At 36.3% G+C, this 17,704-nt stretch overlaps 1 protein-coding gene across 1 annotated transcript in view; it reads left to right on the top strand.

The window, feature by feature from the left end:
* The first annotated feature begins 384 nt into the window (after positions 1–384).
* LOC109560039 (transmembrane protease serine 11C-like) overlaps positions 385–17,704 on the top strand; it is a 48,302-nt gene continuing 30,982 nt past the window's right edge. The window contains exons 1-3 of the mRNA XM_019962056.2: positions 385–589; positions 16,057–16,124; positions 17,496–17,659. Of these exons, the coding sequence (XP_019817615.2) occupies positions 428–589; positions 16,057–16,124; positions 17,496–17,659 (394 nt within the window). The 5' untranslated portion in view covers positions 385–427. The remainder of the gene's footprint in view (positions 590–16,056; positions 16,125–17,495; positions 17,660–17,704) is intronic.

The following is a 17,704-nucleotide window of genomic DNA, read 5'->3' as shown; positions in this document are numbered from 1 at the left end:
TTTATCATTACATATATTATTATGTTATGATCTTCTTTGTCTCTTATTATTCAATACTATTTTTAGCTTAAAATCTTTTTATCTAAGTATAGGCACTCCAGTTTGAGTATTATTATTTTTGTCACATTTGCCAATACAATTCAAGAAAAATGATATCTCATTTTACTTTGCTTTTTTTTTTTTTTACTATTAGTGAGTATATAAGAAAGATCTTTTAAATAATTAACTGCAGTCACTCATATGAAGAATTTTATTAGAATGCTAAAATATGACTTACATTCTTTGACAAGGTTATAATTTAATATGCATGCCAAAGTTATTTCAACAATCACTAGGAACTAATACTATTTAAATGCCAAGTTACCTGAAATTTCATAGGAGTATTCTATTTCACAAGATTTTTCTTAGGAATGAAAGCAGTTACACAATGAACAAAATGAAAACTGTTTTTTCTTTTTTCTCCTTCTCAGGAAAGACATATTTCTACCATCATATCAGCTTTAAAGTCAATAATATTGACTATGACAGCAAGTTTGCAAAACCATATTCACAAGAATATACGGACCTAAATAATAAGATAATATCTTTGGTAAGTTGAAATTCTTTTCTTAGCATTGTTTTTTTTTTAAATGCTATTCTCCTTTAAATGCCTGAATCCTAGCAGTCACCTTCCAAGTTGAAAATGATTTATAATTTTATATTATTTCTTGCCACTACCTCATTTCTAGATGAAGATAGTCAGCCCTTTCAGAAAATCAGTTAGAAAACATGCATGGGAAGAAAAATGTAAGAGAGACATATTTTGAGAACACCTAATAAACACCTACCTTGTGATAGACACTCAAAGAAGGTTTTTAATGTATTAAAAATTAAATGAATGAAACTTATTCTATATCCAAGATACCTGATGAAGGCCATGTTGTTTCTGCTTCTAATTTAAACAGTTATTCAAGGAAGAGAAATGGTCAGTGCAGAAAAGAACATACAACCCCAAATAAAGATCTTCTTGTTAAACCTCAGTGTATGTAAACATTAATGTCTATTTAAGAGTATATTTTGTTTTGTGTGCTGTGCTGTGCTTAGTCTCTCAGTTGTGTCCGACTCTTGCGACCCCATAGACTGTAGCCTGCCAGGCTCCTCTGTCCTGTGATTCTCAAGGCAAGAATACTGGAGTGGGTTGCCATTTCCTTCTCCAATATTTTGTTATAAGTTAAACCCAATGAAGAATCTTGACTGCCCCTTTAATATTAGCTTCCTTTATCATAGATGGCACTTTAACTCAAATAATTTTATAAACCAAACCAAATTCTGCGAGAGTAGTGGTGGCATCATTCATCTCCCATTTTCCTGAGCAGATTCTTGACAACACATTTTCAGACCTAACTCTCTCTGACAAAAGCTTGTAGCTTTTCTAAGGAATTTCAGTACCTCCCAGTTTCTAATAAATCCAAAGACTTTAAGAGTCTTGGTATACTTTTACCATTATACTAAGAGTTAGTATATTAAAAAATGAAAGAAAATTCCTGCTTTTAGTTTAGCTTTATGATAAAGAAGGAAATGACATGGAAGTAATCAATATAACTCACTGATTAATAAATAGGCTTTGGACTCCGAGTCCTTGTTCAATTCTAAGTTTAACCATTTACTAGCTGTATGACTTAAGACAAGTTATTTCATCTCCCTACACCTCAGTTTCTTCAACTAACAATGAGGTGGCAAACACAGATGCAATACCATGGGAATGTTCTTGGCATGATATAAGGTTAAATATGTCATAATCTTAGCAGAAGTTCTATTAATCTGTAAGCCCTTAGAATTAGAATAAGGGCTAAAGTGAGTACCATTAATAGATAATAAGTTATAAGTATATAACAAAGCTAATATATAACTTTAAAATAACTCCAAATAGGCCTATACTAAGAAATTCACCTTTTATGCTATAAATTCAAATCAAGATATTCAAATAAACTAACCTATGTTTACTTCACAAATGAATATTCCAAAACTATCAGTCTGATCTATTATCATATCATCTTGGTTAATCAAACGTTAAGATGTCCTGACATCTTGTTTCAGGCTTCTTTTGCAGCCCTCATTCCCGGTTTCTTACTACCTGTATTAAGACAATCACCAAATATTTCTCATACTTTTTTCATTTACATGGGTCAGGATGCCTGCTTTTACATGCCTTTCTCTCTATTTTCATTTAGTCCAATGTTCTTTGTATTATAAGTATTACCATATACACAACATCCACAAGTACAACACTAGTGATAACCAAATGGAGATAGAATGTACCAAATGGAATTCTGAACATTCGTCAAACTTAGCTATTAGTCACAATTACAACGTACACAGCCTGTTTTTATTCTGATTTCCATTAAATAATTCTGATGATGACTCACTCTAAGAGAAGAAAAGGAATAAAGAGAGATGTTGCTTTACTATGAATGACAGTCTTTAATTTTTTACTACTGGGAATAATGTTCCTTCATACAGAACATTTTCATGTTTTAGATATATGGTTTTCCAGTGGGAAACGTAAGAAATATCTGTAATTTCTTATTTTTTGTAGCTCCCCAGCAGATATGATGCCCAACTATAGTGAAAATAAATTCTAAAATTTAGGAGTGAGGCAGTACCTTAACAACAAAAATTAGCTTTACTAACTGTCAGTACTGGTCTAAGCACTTTACATATTAACTTATTTGATTCTCCTGGCATTCTCATTTTCTGTATGAAGAAACTGAGGCACAAAGAGGTTAATTTACCTAAAGTTATACTGCAATACCTGCATCTTCTTTATGATGTATTGCTCTATAATTAATGAGCATGTGAACATTATAAAATTTCAAGCACACTTCAGATTACATCACCTTTCATATGACCAGTCATATATTCCAAAATGTTTAAGCAACTCCCATGTAGTTTTCACATATAAATGCAGTGGATTATAGATGACCAAAATGATACCTGGTATGTATAAGGTATCTAAGAGGATCCATAAGAAACAGATCAGCCAAACTTATACATCAAACCACTTACCAGAGTATCCAAGAACAGAAAGCATCTTTGATCATTATATAACGATAGCATTTGTCAAATAACAAATATTCGGCTGAGCTAACCTAAACCTGGAATGAGCATATACACCTTTATGCTTATGACTCTTCTTGCAATCTACCAAATGATAGATTATCTATGGAATTCATCAGACTTAGAAGTATGTGATTTTTTAAAAGGTAACAAAGTGAAGGATAATATTCAAGATTCCTGTTCCATCTAATACAGATTAGAAATGTCTCAGGTTGAGTAAAAATTAGGTTAGTGTTCATTCAGTTTCATGCCCCTCAAAACTTATTAGAAAACTAAGGTCATGGCATCTGTCCCACCACTTCATGGCAGATAGATGGGGAAACAGTGGCTGACTTTATTTTTGGAGGCTCCAAAATCACTGTAGATGGTGACTGCAGTATAAGCTATTGAGAAAAGTGCTAATCTGACACATTAAATGAAAATCATTGTGCATTAAGTTGCTAACATGAAGGAACTGAGAAGATCCAAGGTTTATCAAAAATGCAACCAGTATTTCAGAGACATTATTCATATTTCAAATGGTATGAAGAAAACTTACAAAACTTACTGATGGACTAGCTTTCTTTTGTACGATTGGAACATAAGGAAAGAAGAAATAAATACTAGATGCTCAGGGCAGGGTGTCTGCAGACATGATTGCAGGGGCAGGGGGTGATAATGCCCACTAACATAAGTTAGTGAGAAACTAAGTGAGTTTCTGAAACTTGGCATTTGGTTTCAGGTCACATACCTAACAACCCTTTTCCTACAGGGTGTGCCAAGAGTCTGAGCCTCTTAAAAATAGGATTTGTATGACTGTTACTGGGGAAGCTCTCATAAATCCACCTTACAGCTTCTTGGAACACCCCAAGCCTAAAGTTACTAGTCACTCGAAGGATGGTTCTACATCATCCATCTATACACACCTTATTAAACAAATATTATACGCTAAGGCTGGGTGTCTGAGTTCATTCTGAAGCAATTTTTTAAAGGATCCTTTCAGTTCAGTTCAGTTCAGTTCAGTCGCTTGGTCGTGTCCGACTCTTTGCGACCCCATGAATTGCAGCACGCCAGGCCTCCCTGTTCATCACCAACTCCCAGAGTTCACTCAGACTCACGTCCATCGAGTCAGTGATGCCATCCAGACATCTCATCCTCTGTCGTCCTCTCTCCTCCTGCCCCCAATCCCTCCCAGCATCAGAGTCTTTTCCAATGAGTCAACTCTTCGCATGAGGTGGCCAAAGTACTGGAGTTTCAGCTTTAGCATCAGTCCTTCCAAAGAACACCCAGGACTGATCTCCTTTAGGATGGACTGGTTGGATCTCCTTGCAGTCCAAGGGACTCTCAAGAGTCTTCTCCAACACCACAGTTCAAAAGCATCAATTCTTCGGCACTCAGCTTTCTTCACAGTCCAACTTTCACATCCATACATGACTACTGGAAAAATTAGTAGGCATCATTTCTGATCTTGAGTCTAGTCTCTTTCCATGGTTTTAATTCATGGTATTCCCATTCTCAGACTCACCTAGCCACCATATCTTAAGGTCAATTTTGATCCCTCCTTCTCCATTATCTAACCATTCACCAAATGTTATTACTTATTCCTTCAAAGTGTTTCTAGCCTAACTTCCAAAGCAAAATTGCTGAATAATAGTGAGAATTTATCCCTTTCTCTCCTCAAATTTCACTAAAATGACAGAAAACAAATAAAAACAATGTGTCTTATAATGACAGACATGTTGCCACCAAAAGAGTGAGGAGTTTTTGGAAGATAAAAACTAGAGATTTGCAAAGAGCAAAATCTCAGCATCACAGTTGCTGACAAATAACTCCCTGGAGATAAAAATACTGGCCTCCAAGAAAGTGAGTTTTCCAACAAAAACTTGGAATCACCTTGAGATCAGAGAAATCAAAGGCTATGAAAGAAAGTCACAGTGAATAACTAATTAATTAATCAATTTAAAGTATTACATATTTCTACAGGAAATAATATATTGTAAATTAATTAAAGGACTGAATCAAATATTCTACTAGAAGTCTATTCCAATGCAAATAGAAAAAGTAAAGGAAGTAATATATGTACATCAAAAAGAATGAAGGAAACAGTCATTATTTACTGATAATGTTGTTGTTAAGACACTAAGTCATGTCCAACTTTTCTGAGACGCCATGGAATATAGCCCACCAGCCTCCTCTATCCATGAGTTTTCCTAGGCAAGAATACTGGAGTGGGTTGCCATTTCTTTCTCCAGGGGATCTTCCTGACCTAGGGATTGAACCCGTGTTTCCTGCCTTAGCAAGCAGATCCTTTACCATTAAGCCACCAGGGAAGCCTACTGATAGTATTCTGTATACTTAAAATACTCAAAAGACTTAGTTGAAAAATTATTAGAATCAACTGTTGAGTTTTGTAAGGTGGCCAATTACCAGACCAACATTTAAAAAGTAATATTTTTCTTAATTACCAAAAGTAACAAAATATAAACATTATTTTTAAACTCCACTTAATAGCAACAAAATCTATATGATATACATGAATGAAACTAACACAAATTATAAACAATCTATATGAATAAAAATATGAAATCTTGCTAAACAATATAAAAGAATAAATAAGGGGAAAAAACATGTAACTTTATTTTAATTATGTTCAGTACAATCCTTTAGTTTATGATAAAGATGTTATTTCAAATTCAGTATTGTTAGGACAATCAGCTAGCCATCTGGAAAATATAGGAAGTAATATTGCTTGCATTTCTGGCATAATCAATCTATTATATAAGTAGTTAGCTTGGGCAAGATTCTGTTTACTTATTTGAAGAACAGGACTAATTAAGATTAAGGTGGTTTATAGATTTAAATTCCATGAATCTGTAGATTTATTGCTATCAATTCTAGGATGCTATTATCTAACCACTCCAACTCAAAATGTTGTCTCCCATCTCTGAATATCTACAGAAATCACAATCTGTGGTACGAATTCTGTCACTGTCTTTACTTTGCAGCTACAAGTATGCACCCTGTACAATTGCCCCAAGTTTTCCCTCATATTCAAATAATATTTGGGGAAATAGAATAAAAAGTCAGGGGGAAGGGGGTTAGGGAGGAGCGAGAGAAGAAAAGTGATGAAATAGCTCAGGTAGATCAGCAGAAATATTTCTGCAGCCTAGGAGAGCTAACAACAGGTGCATTATTCTGAGCGTATAAGTAGTTGCATTATTCCCTCTTTTCATAGGATTTTCTTTTGTGCCTCATTTAGTAAAGAATCCGCCGGCAATGCAGGAGACCTAGGTTCCATCCTTGGGTTGGGAAGATCCCCTGGAGAAAGGAAAGGCTACCCACTCCAGTATTCTGGCCTGGAGAATTCCATGGACTGTATAGTCCATGGGGTAGCAAAGAGTCAGACACAACTGAGCGACTTTCACTTTCTTTTCTACAGGAAACAAGATACTGCTCTTCCAGAGTGCAGTATAGTATTTCATGGTCTGTTCTTCAGTGATATCAGTAGCTAGCTCACACACTCTCATCTAAAAAGGTTGCTCTTGACTCTGTTCTCCAGCAACAGTTTCCTGCTCCCCTTCTCAGTAATATTTTGTTGAAAAAATTAGATTTCTGTGCTGGTTCCACCTCCTTGTCACCTGTTCTCAATTTAACCCTGTCCAATTAGAATTTCTTTCTCTCTACCCCATTCAATTATTCTTATAGAGGTCACCAAAGACCTCACTGTTGCCAAATCTGATGATCACTTCTTACTTGAGCTTAACACCATTATTATCTTCTTCCTTCTTCCTTTTCTCTTTTTTGGTGTCTAAGACACTTCCGTCTTCATTTTTCCTTCTTCCTTCTGCCTTTCCCAGCTGCCTTGGGTGGTTCCTTATCATCTGTAGGGCTTCCCAGGTGGCGCTAGTTGTAAAGAGTAAAAGTGGGTATCTGCCAATGTAGGAGATCTAAGAGATGTGGGTTCAATCCCTGGGTTGGGAAGATCCCCTGGAGGAGGGCTTGGCAACCCATTACAGTATTCTTGCCTGGAGAATCTCATGGACAGAGGAGTCTGGTGGGCTACAGTCCATAGGGTGGCAAAGAACTGGACATAACTGAAGGGACTCTCCATGCATGCACACTATCATCTGTAGATCTCTAAATATAGGTGATCCCTCTGCATTTTCCAGACAATCCTCACCTCCTCCCTTCTCTTTCTTACCTCTTCCTTTCATCTTCTCCTTTCTTCTCTATCTGTACTCCCTCTAACTTCCTCATCCAAATTTTAAAAGCCAACAACATTGATGACTCCAAAAAGGGAACTCTAGATCTTTACCCCAAGACCTGTTTCTCCTCCTGCCTTACACTTCTCAGTAAATAACACCAAAATTAACCCACCTGCTCAACCTAAACACTTAACAAAGAAACACTTTTCTCAATCAACAAATTAGTACATTCTATTGACTCCATCACCAAAATGTAACTTTATCTATTTTTGTCCTTAATCGCAGCCCCTATTATTTTTCTTGCCTAAACCCCTACACTTGCCTCCTAGCTGGCTTCTTTGCTTTCACCTAATCTCCCTACAATCTATTGTTCACACAGGAGCTAAAGGGATCCTTTAAAAATGAAAATCAAATCACATCACTTACCAGCTTTAAAACCCTCCAAAGATGTCCAATTTCATTCATATTTATATAAAGATGTAAACATAAAAAATAAACTTAAAATTAAAACTTATGTAAGTGAAAGGATAGGGTAAAACACATAAATGGATTTTTTTTTAAAGTTCAATCCTCCTTTTGCTTTTTTCCCGATTTTTTCCCACTCCTTCCTCTCCCTCTACATACATCCCCAAACTCTACCTTCAAGTAATTCATATCAACAAAATGGTATATAGCCTTTCTTATTCTCCTCCTTGATTAATTAGCCTACATAGAAAAGAAAATCCATAGGAGTGTTTATCAGTATTTTACTGAAGAGGGTTTATGTTATACACAATCTTCTGAAATTTGTTTGCTTTTCTCAGCAATATCTCACAGATACTCTCCAAGGCAATGTAAAGGTTTAACCTATTCTTTTCTATGACTGCATAATATTCCTCAGTATGGATGTAGCACAATATATTCAATTTCTTCTGTGTTTTTAGTTATTTACTTTGTTTCCAGGTTTGACTACTATAACCAACATTGCAAAAATGTCCTTGTATATACATCCTTATATTTATATACATTTGATAGGTTTCTAGATTGAGATTTCTTAATCAGATGAGAATTTCTAATTTTAAGAAACATTGCCAGATTGTTTTCCAAAGGGTTGAAATAATTCACACTTCCACTAGGTGTGTATTTGAGTACTCTTCCCCTACCATCCCCTGCCCCCCAGCAACAGGTACACAGTTTTAACTTTGTGCTAATTTGATAAGTATATGCTATTGTTAACTTAATTTGCATTTTCTCTAACTAGTAATGAGGTTGAGAATTTTTTTCTCTACATAGTGACCATTTGGGCTTGCTCATGTGTGAATTTCCTGTTACTTTCTTTGCCCAGTTTTTCTATCATGTCGTTTGCTTATCCTTGTTAATGTGTAAATATCTCTGTAAATTATAGATGTTAAAACTTTCTTTACTATTCACATGCAAATATCTTCCCAAATGTACTTTTTACCATCTGACTATTTATGTGGTCTTAGGTTGACTTTATTTTAATTTTTTGAATTTTTGGTCTTGATTCAAATGAACTTCACAGCCCATGAAAATAAGTGTATCCAATTTCCTTGGGAGTTTTTCCCCCTACTTTTAAGTCTTTATGCACACAGAAATAATTTAGTACAAGGTGATTCTCAGTCACTTCAGTCGTGTCCGACTCTTTGTGACCCCATGGACTGTAGCCCACCAGGCTCCTCTGTCCATGGTATTCTCCAGACATAATACTGGAGTGGGTTGCCATTTCCTCTTCCAGAATTAGTACAAGGTAGGAGCCCAAAAGTATTTTTTTTCCAAGTATAGAGAGCCAGTTGAGTTTGCAGTACTTATTCAATAATTCAACCTATCCCTGTGATTTAAAATGCTACCATTTCATAAGGAGAAGCACAACATTCTTCCTTCACTAAAACAACTAATGTTTCCACTGCTTCATTAAAAAAAAAAAATTCTACAGAACAAAGTGTAAGAAATAGGCAGGAGAGATTTATTTGCCAGGCTCTATACCTAATCCTGGGTTTCTCCAATGGCTCAGTGGTAAAGAACCCACTGCAATGCAGAAGATAAAGGAGACAGGTTCTATCCCTGGGTCGAAAGATTCCCTGGAGGAGGGCATGGCAACACACTGCAGTATTCTTGCCTGGAGAATCCCATGGACAGAGGAGACTGGCAGGCTATAGTTCATAGGGTCACAAAGAGTTGGACATGACTGAAGGGACTGAGCAGGCACACATACCTAATCCTACTTCTCTATAGGATTCTCCAGAACCCAACAAGATGGTCTTCTAGCACTTTTGTTTCACCTGGGATCTGTGTGCTGAACCAAATCAAATTTCCTTCTACTTCACATTTTGTATGTATCTCTGTGTGTTTATTTCTTTATTGCTCCAGATCTTTGCCTTTTGACCCTTTGGTATTTGCTCTTAACTCTGTCATCCCATATCTGATGTTTGATACGTGTTTTCAAGTTTTAAACTCTGGCTTTCCAGTTCTCAACCCTTAGTTTTATTTAACAAGCCCTTATACAGCTTTTTTTTGTTTTTTTGAACAGTGTCTGTCACTGTTCTAAGCATAATCATCATAACAACTCATAAGGCACATATAATTACTAGGCCTGTTCACAAAATGCTTGAAGTATGAAATATTGCCAACACCTGCAGTGAATCTCATCCAAGTCTTAGGGCATCCAGTGTAATTACTGGGAGACAGTCACCAACCACATAAGCATGGAGTGGCCACATGACTGACCTTAACTGTTTAATCTGTAGCCCCTCCAGAGGTGAAACTGATATACCCTGACCAAAGCCCCAGACAAACAAAAGCAAGCATCCCTCACAGATCACTGTGTTAACTTGAAGTCTGCTGTTGCTGCTGCTAAGTCGCTCCAGTCGTGTCCGACTCTGTGCGACCCCATAGACGACAGCCCACCAGCCTCCACCATCCCTGGGATTCTCCAGGCAAGAACGCTGGAGTGGGTTGCCATTTCCTTCTCCAATGCATTAAAGTGAAAAGTGAAAATGAAGTCTCTCAGTCGTGTCCGACCCTTAGCGACCCCATGGACTGCAGCCTACCAGGCTCCTCCGTCCATGGGAGTTTCCAGGCAAGAGTACTGGAGTGGGTTGCGATTGCCTTCTCCCAAAGCCTCAGGTTTACAAGACACTTCTCAGGCAGGATAATCCAAGGTCAAAGGTTACCTCTCAGAAGCCGCTCAAGGATCTCTCTTTTCCTTTGGAATGAATGTACAAAGTTCCTACGCCTACTGAGTTAACTCTTTACTGCACAGATAGCTTCTAGAACTTATGCATCTCACAGGAAAATTAACACTGTTATATGAGGAAGAGGGTCAGGGCCCTAAAATGATGATGAATGCATCATGAACATCAACACTGGAAGTATGTGGCAGAGGAGGATAAATTAGTCTTGGTATTATGGAATCAGAATCCAGTGTGTAGAAAATTTTTCCAGTCATTGGACATGCAAGATATTTTAAAGGTTTCAGTTCTTTCTTTTTTTTAGATGTAACTGACATTTAACACTTTCAACATTTTGTTGGTTCCAGGTGCCTGACATGATTCTATGTATATACATATTGTGAAATGATCACCACAATAGGTCTGTTTAAGATCCATCAGTATTTACACATATTTCATTTACACATATTTCAATAAATGGTCAAATGGAAGTTCCTTTGTACTGGGAACATATTTTATAAGGCAGTATATAAAATCATAAATATACATCACATTTTTTCTCTTATAACGGAAATCATACAAAATAAACTATATAAGAATCTCTGTGTTTAGAACTCAAACCTGTGGTCCTTAAACAGTGAGTACATAGGTGCAAACATGAAATAAACCTAGATCTTCCCTAATTTAAACTACATTTTTCAAAGTAAAATTTTAATGTTAATTTGAAAAATAAATAAAATAAAATGCCATCCTTGTTGTATCCTAAGTCCCTATATAACCTGGGATCTATTTTAGGATTCTATATTGAGTTCCACATTAATTGTATACCATCTCTTTCTCATAGCTTCTTTTCAACAGTCTTTTATCCCTTCATTTACAAGTATGATTCTTTTTAAATAATAGATAACTAGGTTTTAATTTTGAATGCAATTTGATAGATTCTTTAATAACAAAGCTTTATCTATTCTCATTAATTGTAGCAGGTAGTATACCTGATTTCATTTCTTCAGTTGGCTTTAAGTAAATAATGTATTTTTTTAGTTTCTTTTCCTTATTCTTGCTGATTTTCATTGTTTTTCATTCTGTGTTTTTCTTCTTGAAAATTTCAGTGTACTTAGTTAATACTTATCTTTCCTGAAACTCAGTTAGATGAATATTTGTCTATTATTAAAAAAATTATTATCCCTATCAAGATATTATTCTCCTTACCTAAACCCTAATCCAAGAATAGGAGGCCTTCTACATACTTTCACGTTTCTTCTGTCTTCACATTCCTATTCCCCACTGATAGGGCTTTGAAGTATTGTTTCCTCTCCTCTTCTACCCTCCTTTCCTATTCCTAATAAGTAGGTTTGCCAAGATAGCCCTGCAACTGCTGAAGTATTGTTAGCCTGTTTCTTAAAGTACACTGTCTCTGCTGCAAGCATTTCAATTTTACATTCATTGTATTTCACACACACCCCTCAGGTTTCATTGCTCAATTTGTTCTCTCTCCTCTTCATCTCCCCCTCTATAAAGACTCCAATTCTTGTTTAGATTTTGCTTTCCTAGAAACCTTAGTCATATATTTTTCTCTACTGAGTTATGTGAATGCTATGCTACTGAATTTTCAAGTATCCATAGCTATCTTTCTATTACTCTAAAGTGCGATTATGTCCTGATTGGGAATAGGATTGTTGAATTGTCAGTTTTTTCTCTCAGATATGAGGCTATTATTCCACCAGCTTCCATCTTCAAATGTTACAGATGAAATTGATTCTATTTCTTCTATTAATATATTTTAACTGTCGCAATGACAAGGAAGAAAAGAGGAATGAGTTGTTTTCTTTCCTTTTCCTGATATCAAAGAAAATAAAGAGAACAGTGAGCAGGCCTGAACATTCCTAGTTTTTTTATTTATTTATTTTTTTACTTTAACTTCTCCTAACTTTGCATGTCTGTAACTAAGTTTGCTTTTCTGCCTCCTAACTTTGCAGGAGCTATACTTCACATCTATTTTCCTTTGACTCTGCTAAATACAGCCTGTATCTGCTGTTTACTCTTACAACACCCATCCTCTTGCAGGTACATATCAGAAAGTAGGCCACAGAGCCACTGAACTGCCAGACTCAATTACTGGGTTACTGACACCAGCCTATGACTGTTTTTGACAAGATCCTAACACCTTTGTTCCTCATCACTGACTCCTGACTGTGAGCCTCAACTGATATAAGCCCCTAGACTCCTCATGGAGGGGGCACAGTTGTTGAGGCATGAGCTTACTGTATTCCCCTCTCGGCCAGCTGAGAATTAAAGCCACTTTTCTATTTCCTACAAACCCTGTCTCCATATTTTTTTATTTAGCTTCAGTGGGCAGAGAAGCCAAGATTTTGCCCAACAATATAACTTCAATATGGAAGTTGGTAGAAGTGTTTCTTAGTATCTAAAATTTGAAAATAGTCCTCTGATATATCAAATCTGCCTGAAACACAGTCTATCTCTTTGAATATGCAGATTTTGATCTTTCTTTAATTCAGAACCTCTTTGTCCTACTACTTACATTACTGTAATTTTTTCTGCCTTCAAGATTCTATCATTCATAACCACTTTTGGAATCATGATCGAAGTGTTTTGTTTTGTTTCTCTTTGTTTTCTTCTTTTTAAATTTTACTATTTAAAGTATATGTTGTTTTTGGCCTTTTAGGCCACGAATTTGTATCTCAAGAATGATGCTCATCTTTTTAAATTGACTCACTAAATATTTTAACTTGAAAAGTGTGCTTCTTAATACTGTATCATCTTTTTTTAACCTACCTGAATGTTGGCATGAGTGCTTTTTTTATCATTGTTGTTTAGGTTGCTGTTTCCTCCAGAAGTTCTGTTTTGATGAGATCTAATCTGTTATTTCCTTTCTCTGGCTGTTGGGTTTCCTTATTTGTGTTATCATTTTTCCTTGTTGGTGTATTCAGGTCACTGCCTTGTTATTGGAGACAATCCTACAAGATAGAAGATGAGATGTTCTTAAATCCTGTAGGCTGAAGTTGGGGCAGCAGGCCTCCTGCCTCACCAAGGACCCAGAAGGAAGTCTTCCAGCTTCCCACTTTCTACCCAGTACTCTCCCAGCATCAGAAGCGAAAAAGCTTCAGCCCCCTTTGCAGTTCCTTCATGACTTCTGTTGGTCCATGGGAACACAGTCTCATGGTCCAGTGTCAAACTTATCCCTGGATATTCACAAACCTCTGTCAGCCAAGATCTTCCCAGGGCCTGTTATGATTCTGTCCTTGCACAGGACTCTCAGATTATTCTCTAGGTTCTTCCCTGACCCATGGAAAACAGTTTCTCATCACCTTCCTGTTTGTAGGACTTCTATAAAACCCAATCCCACCTGCCCCCCAGGAGTGGCAGATTGGAATAGAGAATTGAAGAAAAATATAGGATATTTTAGTTACCATGTTGTCAGGATTCCTCCATTCATAAATTTAGGAATAACATCCAAATTTATTACTAAATCCAAATTTATTACCAAATCCAAATTTATCCAAATAGGCTCTCTGTAATGGCATTGCTATTTACCAGGGCAACCTCAACTTACACACTCTCCCTTACTCACTGTACTTGAGTCACAACTTTACTGCTCTCTCTCAAATACGAATCTCATTTTTATCTGAGATTATATCACCTGCTGTTCACTCCATCTAGAATATTCTTCTTCCCTTGATTATCAACTTTGCATCTTTCAAGTCTCAATCAAATGTCTTAAAAAGGATCTTATTTTATCATTCAAACAGTATCCCCTAAATCACTACATTGTTATTTTGCATTTTCAATATCACCTAACACTATCTCGTTATCATATTTATATATTTATTTCTTTGTATGCTTATTATCAATAACCTCAGATATGCAGATGACACCACCCTTATGGCAGAAAGTGAAGAGGAACTAAAAAGCCTCTTGATGAAAGTGAAAGTGGAGAGTGAAAAAGTTGGCTTAAAGCTCAACATTCAGAAAACGAAGATCATGGCATCCAGTCCCATCACTTCATGGGAAATAGATGGGGAAATAGTGGAAACACTGTCAGACTTTATTTTTGGGGGCTCCAAAATCACTACAGATGGTGACTGAAGCCATGAAATTAAAAGACGCTTACTCCTTGGAAGGAAAGTTATGATCAACCTAGACAGCATATTCAAAAGCAGAGACATTACTTTGCCAACAAAGGTTTGTCTAGTCAAGGCTATAGTTTTTCCTGTGGTCATGTATGGATGTGAGAGTTGGACTGTGAAGAAGGCTGAGGGCTGAAGAATTGATGCTTTTGAACTGTGGTGTTGGAGAAGACTCTTGAGAGTCCCTTGGACTGCAAGGAGATCCAACCAGTCCATTCTGAAGGAGATCAGCCCTGGGATTTCTTTGGAAGGAATGATGCTAAAGCTGAAACTCCAGTACTTTGGCCACCTCATGCGAAGAGTTGACTCATTGGAAAAGACTCTGATGCTGGGAGGGATTGGGGGCAAGAGGAGAAGGGGATGACAGAGGATGAGATGGCTGGATGGCATCACTGACTCGATGGACGTGAGTCTGAGTGAACTCCGGGAGTTATTGATGGACAGGGAGGCCTGGCGTGCTGCGATTCATGGGGTTGCAAGGAGTCAGACACGACTGAGCAACTGATCTGATCTGATCTGGTGCTTATTATCTCTCTCCTTTGTTGAATCTCCTAGAAAGTATGGATCTATCTAATTAATTTGTATTTTTATTTCAGTAGATATTATTGAATAAATGAATACTTCCAACTCCTTGGAGCCAGAGAAAAAAGATATATTAAATCTCTGCAATTCCAATAATAAGTGACTGTTTTTGAAGCATTATTTTTGCCAAAATAAAAACTATGGACAGTGCAAATTTTGTCCTGTACTCTGTGAAGATCCTGTTGCAATAAATTATCCATTAGGTTAAATCTAGAACAGCTGAGAAAATGACTCTTACATAAACTTTCTCTCAGCGATTTCCATGTATACTGCTTTGAACCTACCAGTAGCACATAACTGAAAGATCAGGGGAAATGGTTTGCAGTCCAGATATGAAGAAAGAGCTTCCATAGTACAAAAATAAATTAGAAACATTTCCTCCTTCTGGGGACACTTCTGTTTAGTGGCATTGATGTTCACAAGAAGTCTGAACATGGAAGATAAACTCTATCAGGTGAACCTTTGAATTTACTTCTCCAAAATAAGAGAAAAATATTCTTTCCTTTCATACTGTTGGGAAGGAAGCAAATATTTTCGCCTCACTTTGTCACACAATTTATTGATTCAAGAATATTTGTGAATTAGTTGAGCCAGTATAAAGGTAATTTTTTAAAAAATACATATTTAACACACATTCCATCTCTTTTTTAAATGAGATCCAGAGAAATTTGAACAGTATGTATTTGATGATATTAAGTAATTATTTAATTCCTAGGATGTGAGTAGTAGTAAAATTAAACTGATTTGGTCATTTATTGATATTTGGTGAAGCTGACTGATGGGTACGTCAGGTTCATTTTTCTTTCTATACTTTCACATATATTTGAAGTTCTCCACAATGAAAATTAAAAAATAAGTCATTGTTCATATTACTTTTAACAGATAAATGAAACATTTCATGGATCCAGACTGAGAAGACAGTATGTCACATCCCAGGTTGTCCAAGTAAGGTATGTAAAACAGCCTGACATGCACAAAAAATAAAATTTTCCTTTGCTTTCATATCTTATATTTAACAGAATGTCTTTGTATAGTATATAATCAAAAGGTTAAATCTAGGGCTTCAAAACCACTAGCAGTTTCAAATGTAAAAAATATATTCAAGGTCTGCTGGGAAATTATTAAACCAGAACCAAGAGTTCTAGCTCATGGAGAGTATCAGGTAAGGGTTAAATGGATTTGTTTTTCATTGGAAGGCACAAAGCCAAAGAGCAAATTTAAACGAGATGATGATTTCAATATAAGAAAGAACGGATAAGATAAGAGAACCAGGTACAGAATGTCTGACACAGGAGTAGCTAATATCTCAAGGATATATATCATCTTACCTGATACGATCTGGCTTCTCTCTGACTTCATCTCATACCCTCATCCTCATATAACACTTGACATCCACACAGATCTGTTATTCCTCCAATAAACATGCCAACATTGTTCCCATCACAGGGCTGTCAAAGCACAAATTACACTGGACAAAACTGAACAGACAAGGGAGACAATGTTCAAGTCTTTTGCAACAGAGAAGAGAAGCCAGAACTGTTTTATCTTCCCTGAAACAAAGCACCATAGGGTTTTTTTAAGGCTGGGGTGAGAAAGAGACCTTAGGCCATCTGTACTTGTGATTGGCTTTGCCCAAAGAAAAATAAACTTTTCACACATTCACAGTAAGAGAACTTGACCCAGTCTTGCAATTGTGCCTCCACCAATAAAGAAGAAAAAAAACTATAAATGATTCTGTCATCTTTACCTGTTACATTTCATTTCATTATTTGCTATTGGCTCTTCCTACAAGGTCCATAGTGCATTTATGAAACATAGATACCTTTATGTTAGTAAATAATTGTCCCATAACATTCTGAGATTTTTTCAAAACACCTCCATATATATTATCTTATGTGGTGTTTACAATAACCCAGTAAATGGCATTATCATCCCCATTATAGAGATGGAGAAGGAAACGGCTACCCACTCCAGTATTCTTGACTGGAAAAGGCTACAGTCCATGGGGTCACAAAGAGTCAGACACAACTGAACGACTGATCATGCACACGTTATAGAGATGAACAGTATGGAGTACAGTGCTCCTTGCTATAGTCAATGAACTGGCAAATGGTAGATCTAGAATACAAAGTCAGTTCCCATTGAGTCTAAATCAGTCTCTCTTTACTGTTCACCATGCCAACAAAGTGCCATTTTCACTCCCTTCAAAGGAACTGGAAATCTGCCAGGAACTCTGATAACCAAAGGATAGAATGACTCCACTAAAAATGATAGAGACTCCGTAATAAAGTATAATTTCTTTGTCTTTTTCTGTTTTGCAGCCAAGCTAAAGGAAAGGTGATAATACACATCGTGCTTAAGTTTAAATCTTATTATACAAATACTTCTGCAAAATTTCGAGATAAGATCGAAACCATTTTACGTCAGAAGCTAAACGGCAAAACTGGGTCATTATGTATAGATTCTTCTTCATTTAGATTTTCAGGTAAGTCTTTTTATGTATGGGGCAGAATAATTTTCATTTCATTCA

Source organism: Bos indicus, chromosome 6 (assembly GCF_029378745.1).
Source record: "Bos indicus isolate NIAB-ARS_2022 breed Sahiwal x Tharparkar chromosome 6, NIAB-ARS_B.indTharparkar_mat_pri_1.0, whole genome shotgun sequence".
Lineage (NCBI taxonomy): Eukaryota > Metazoa > Chordata > Mammalia > Artiodactyla > Bovidae > Bos > Bos indicus.
Note: the sequence above shows the minus strand (reverse complement) of the source record. Positions and strands in the feature narration are given on the sequence as shown.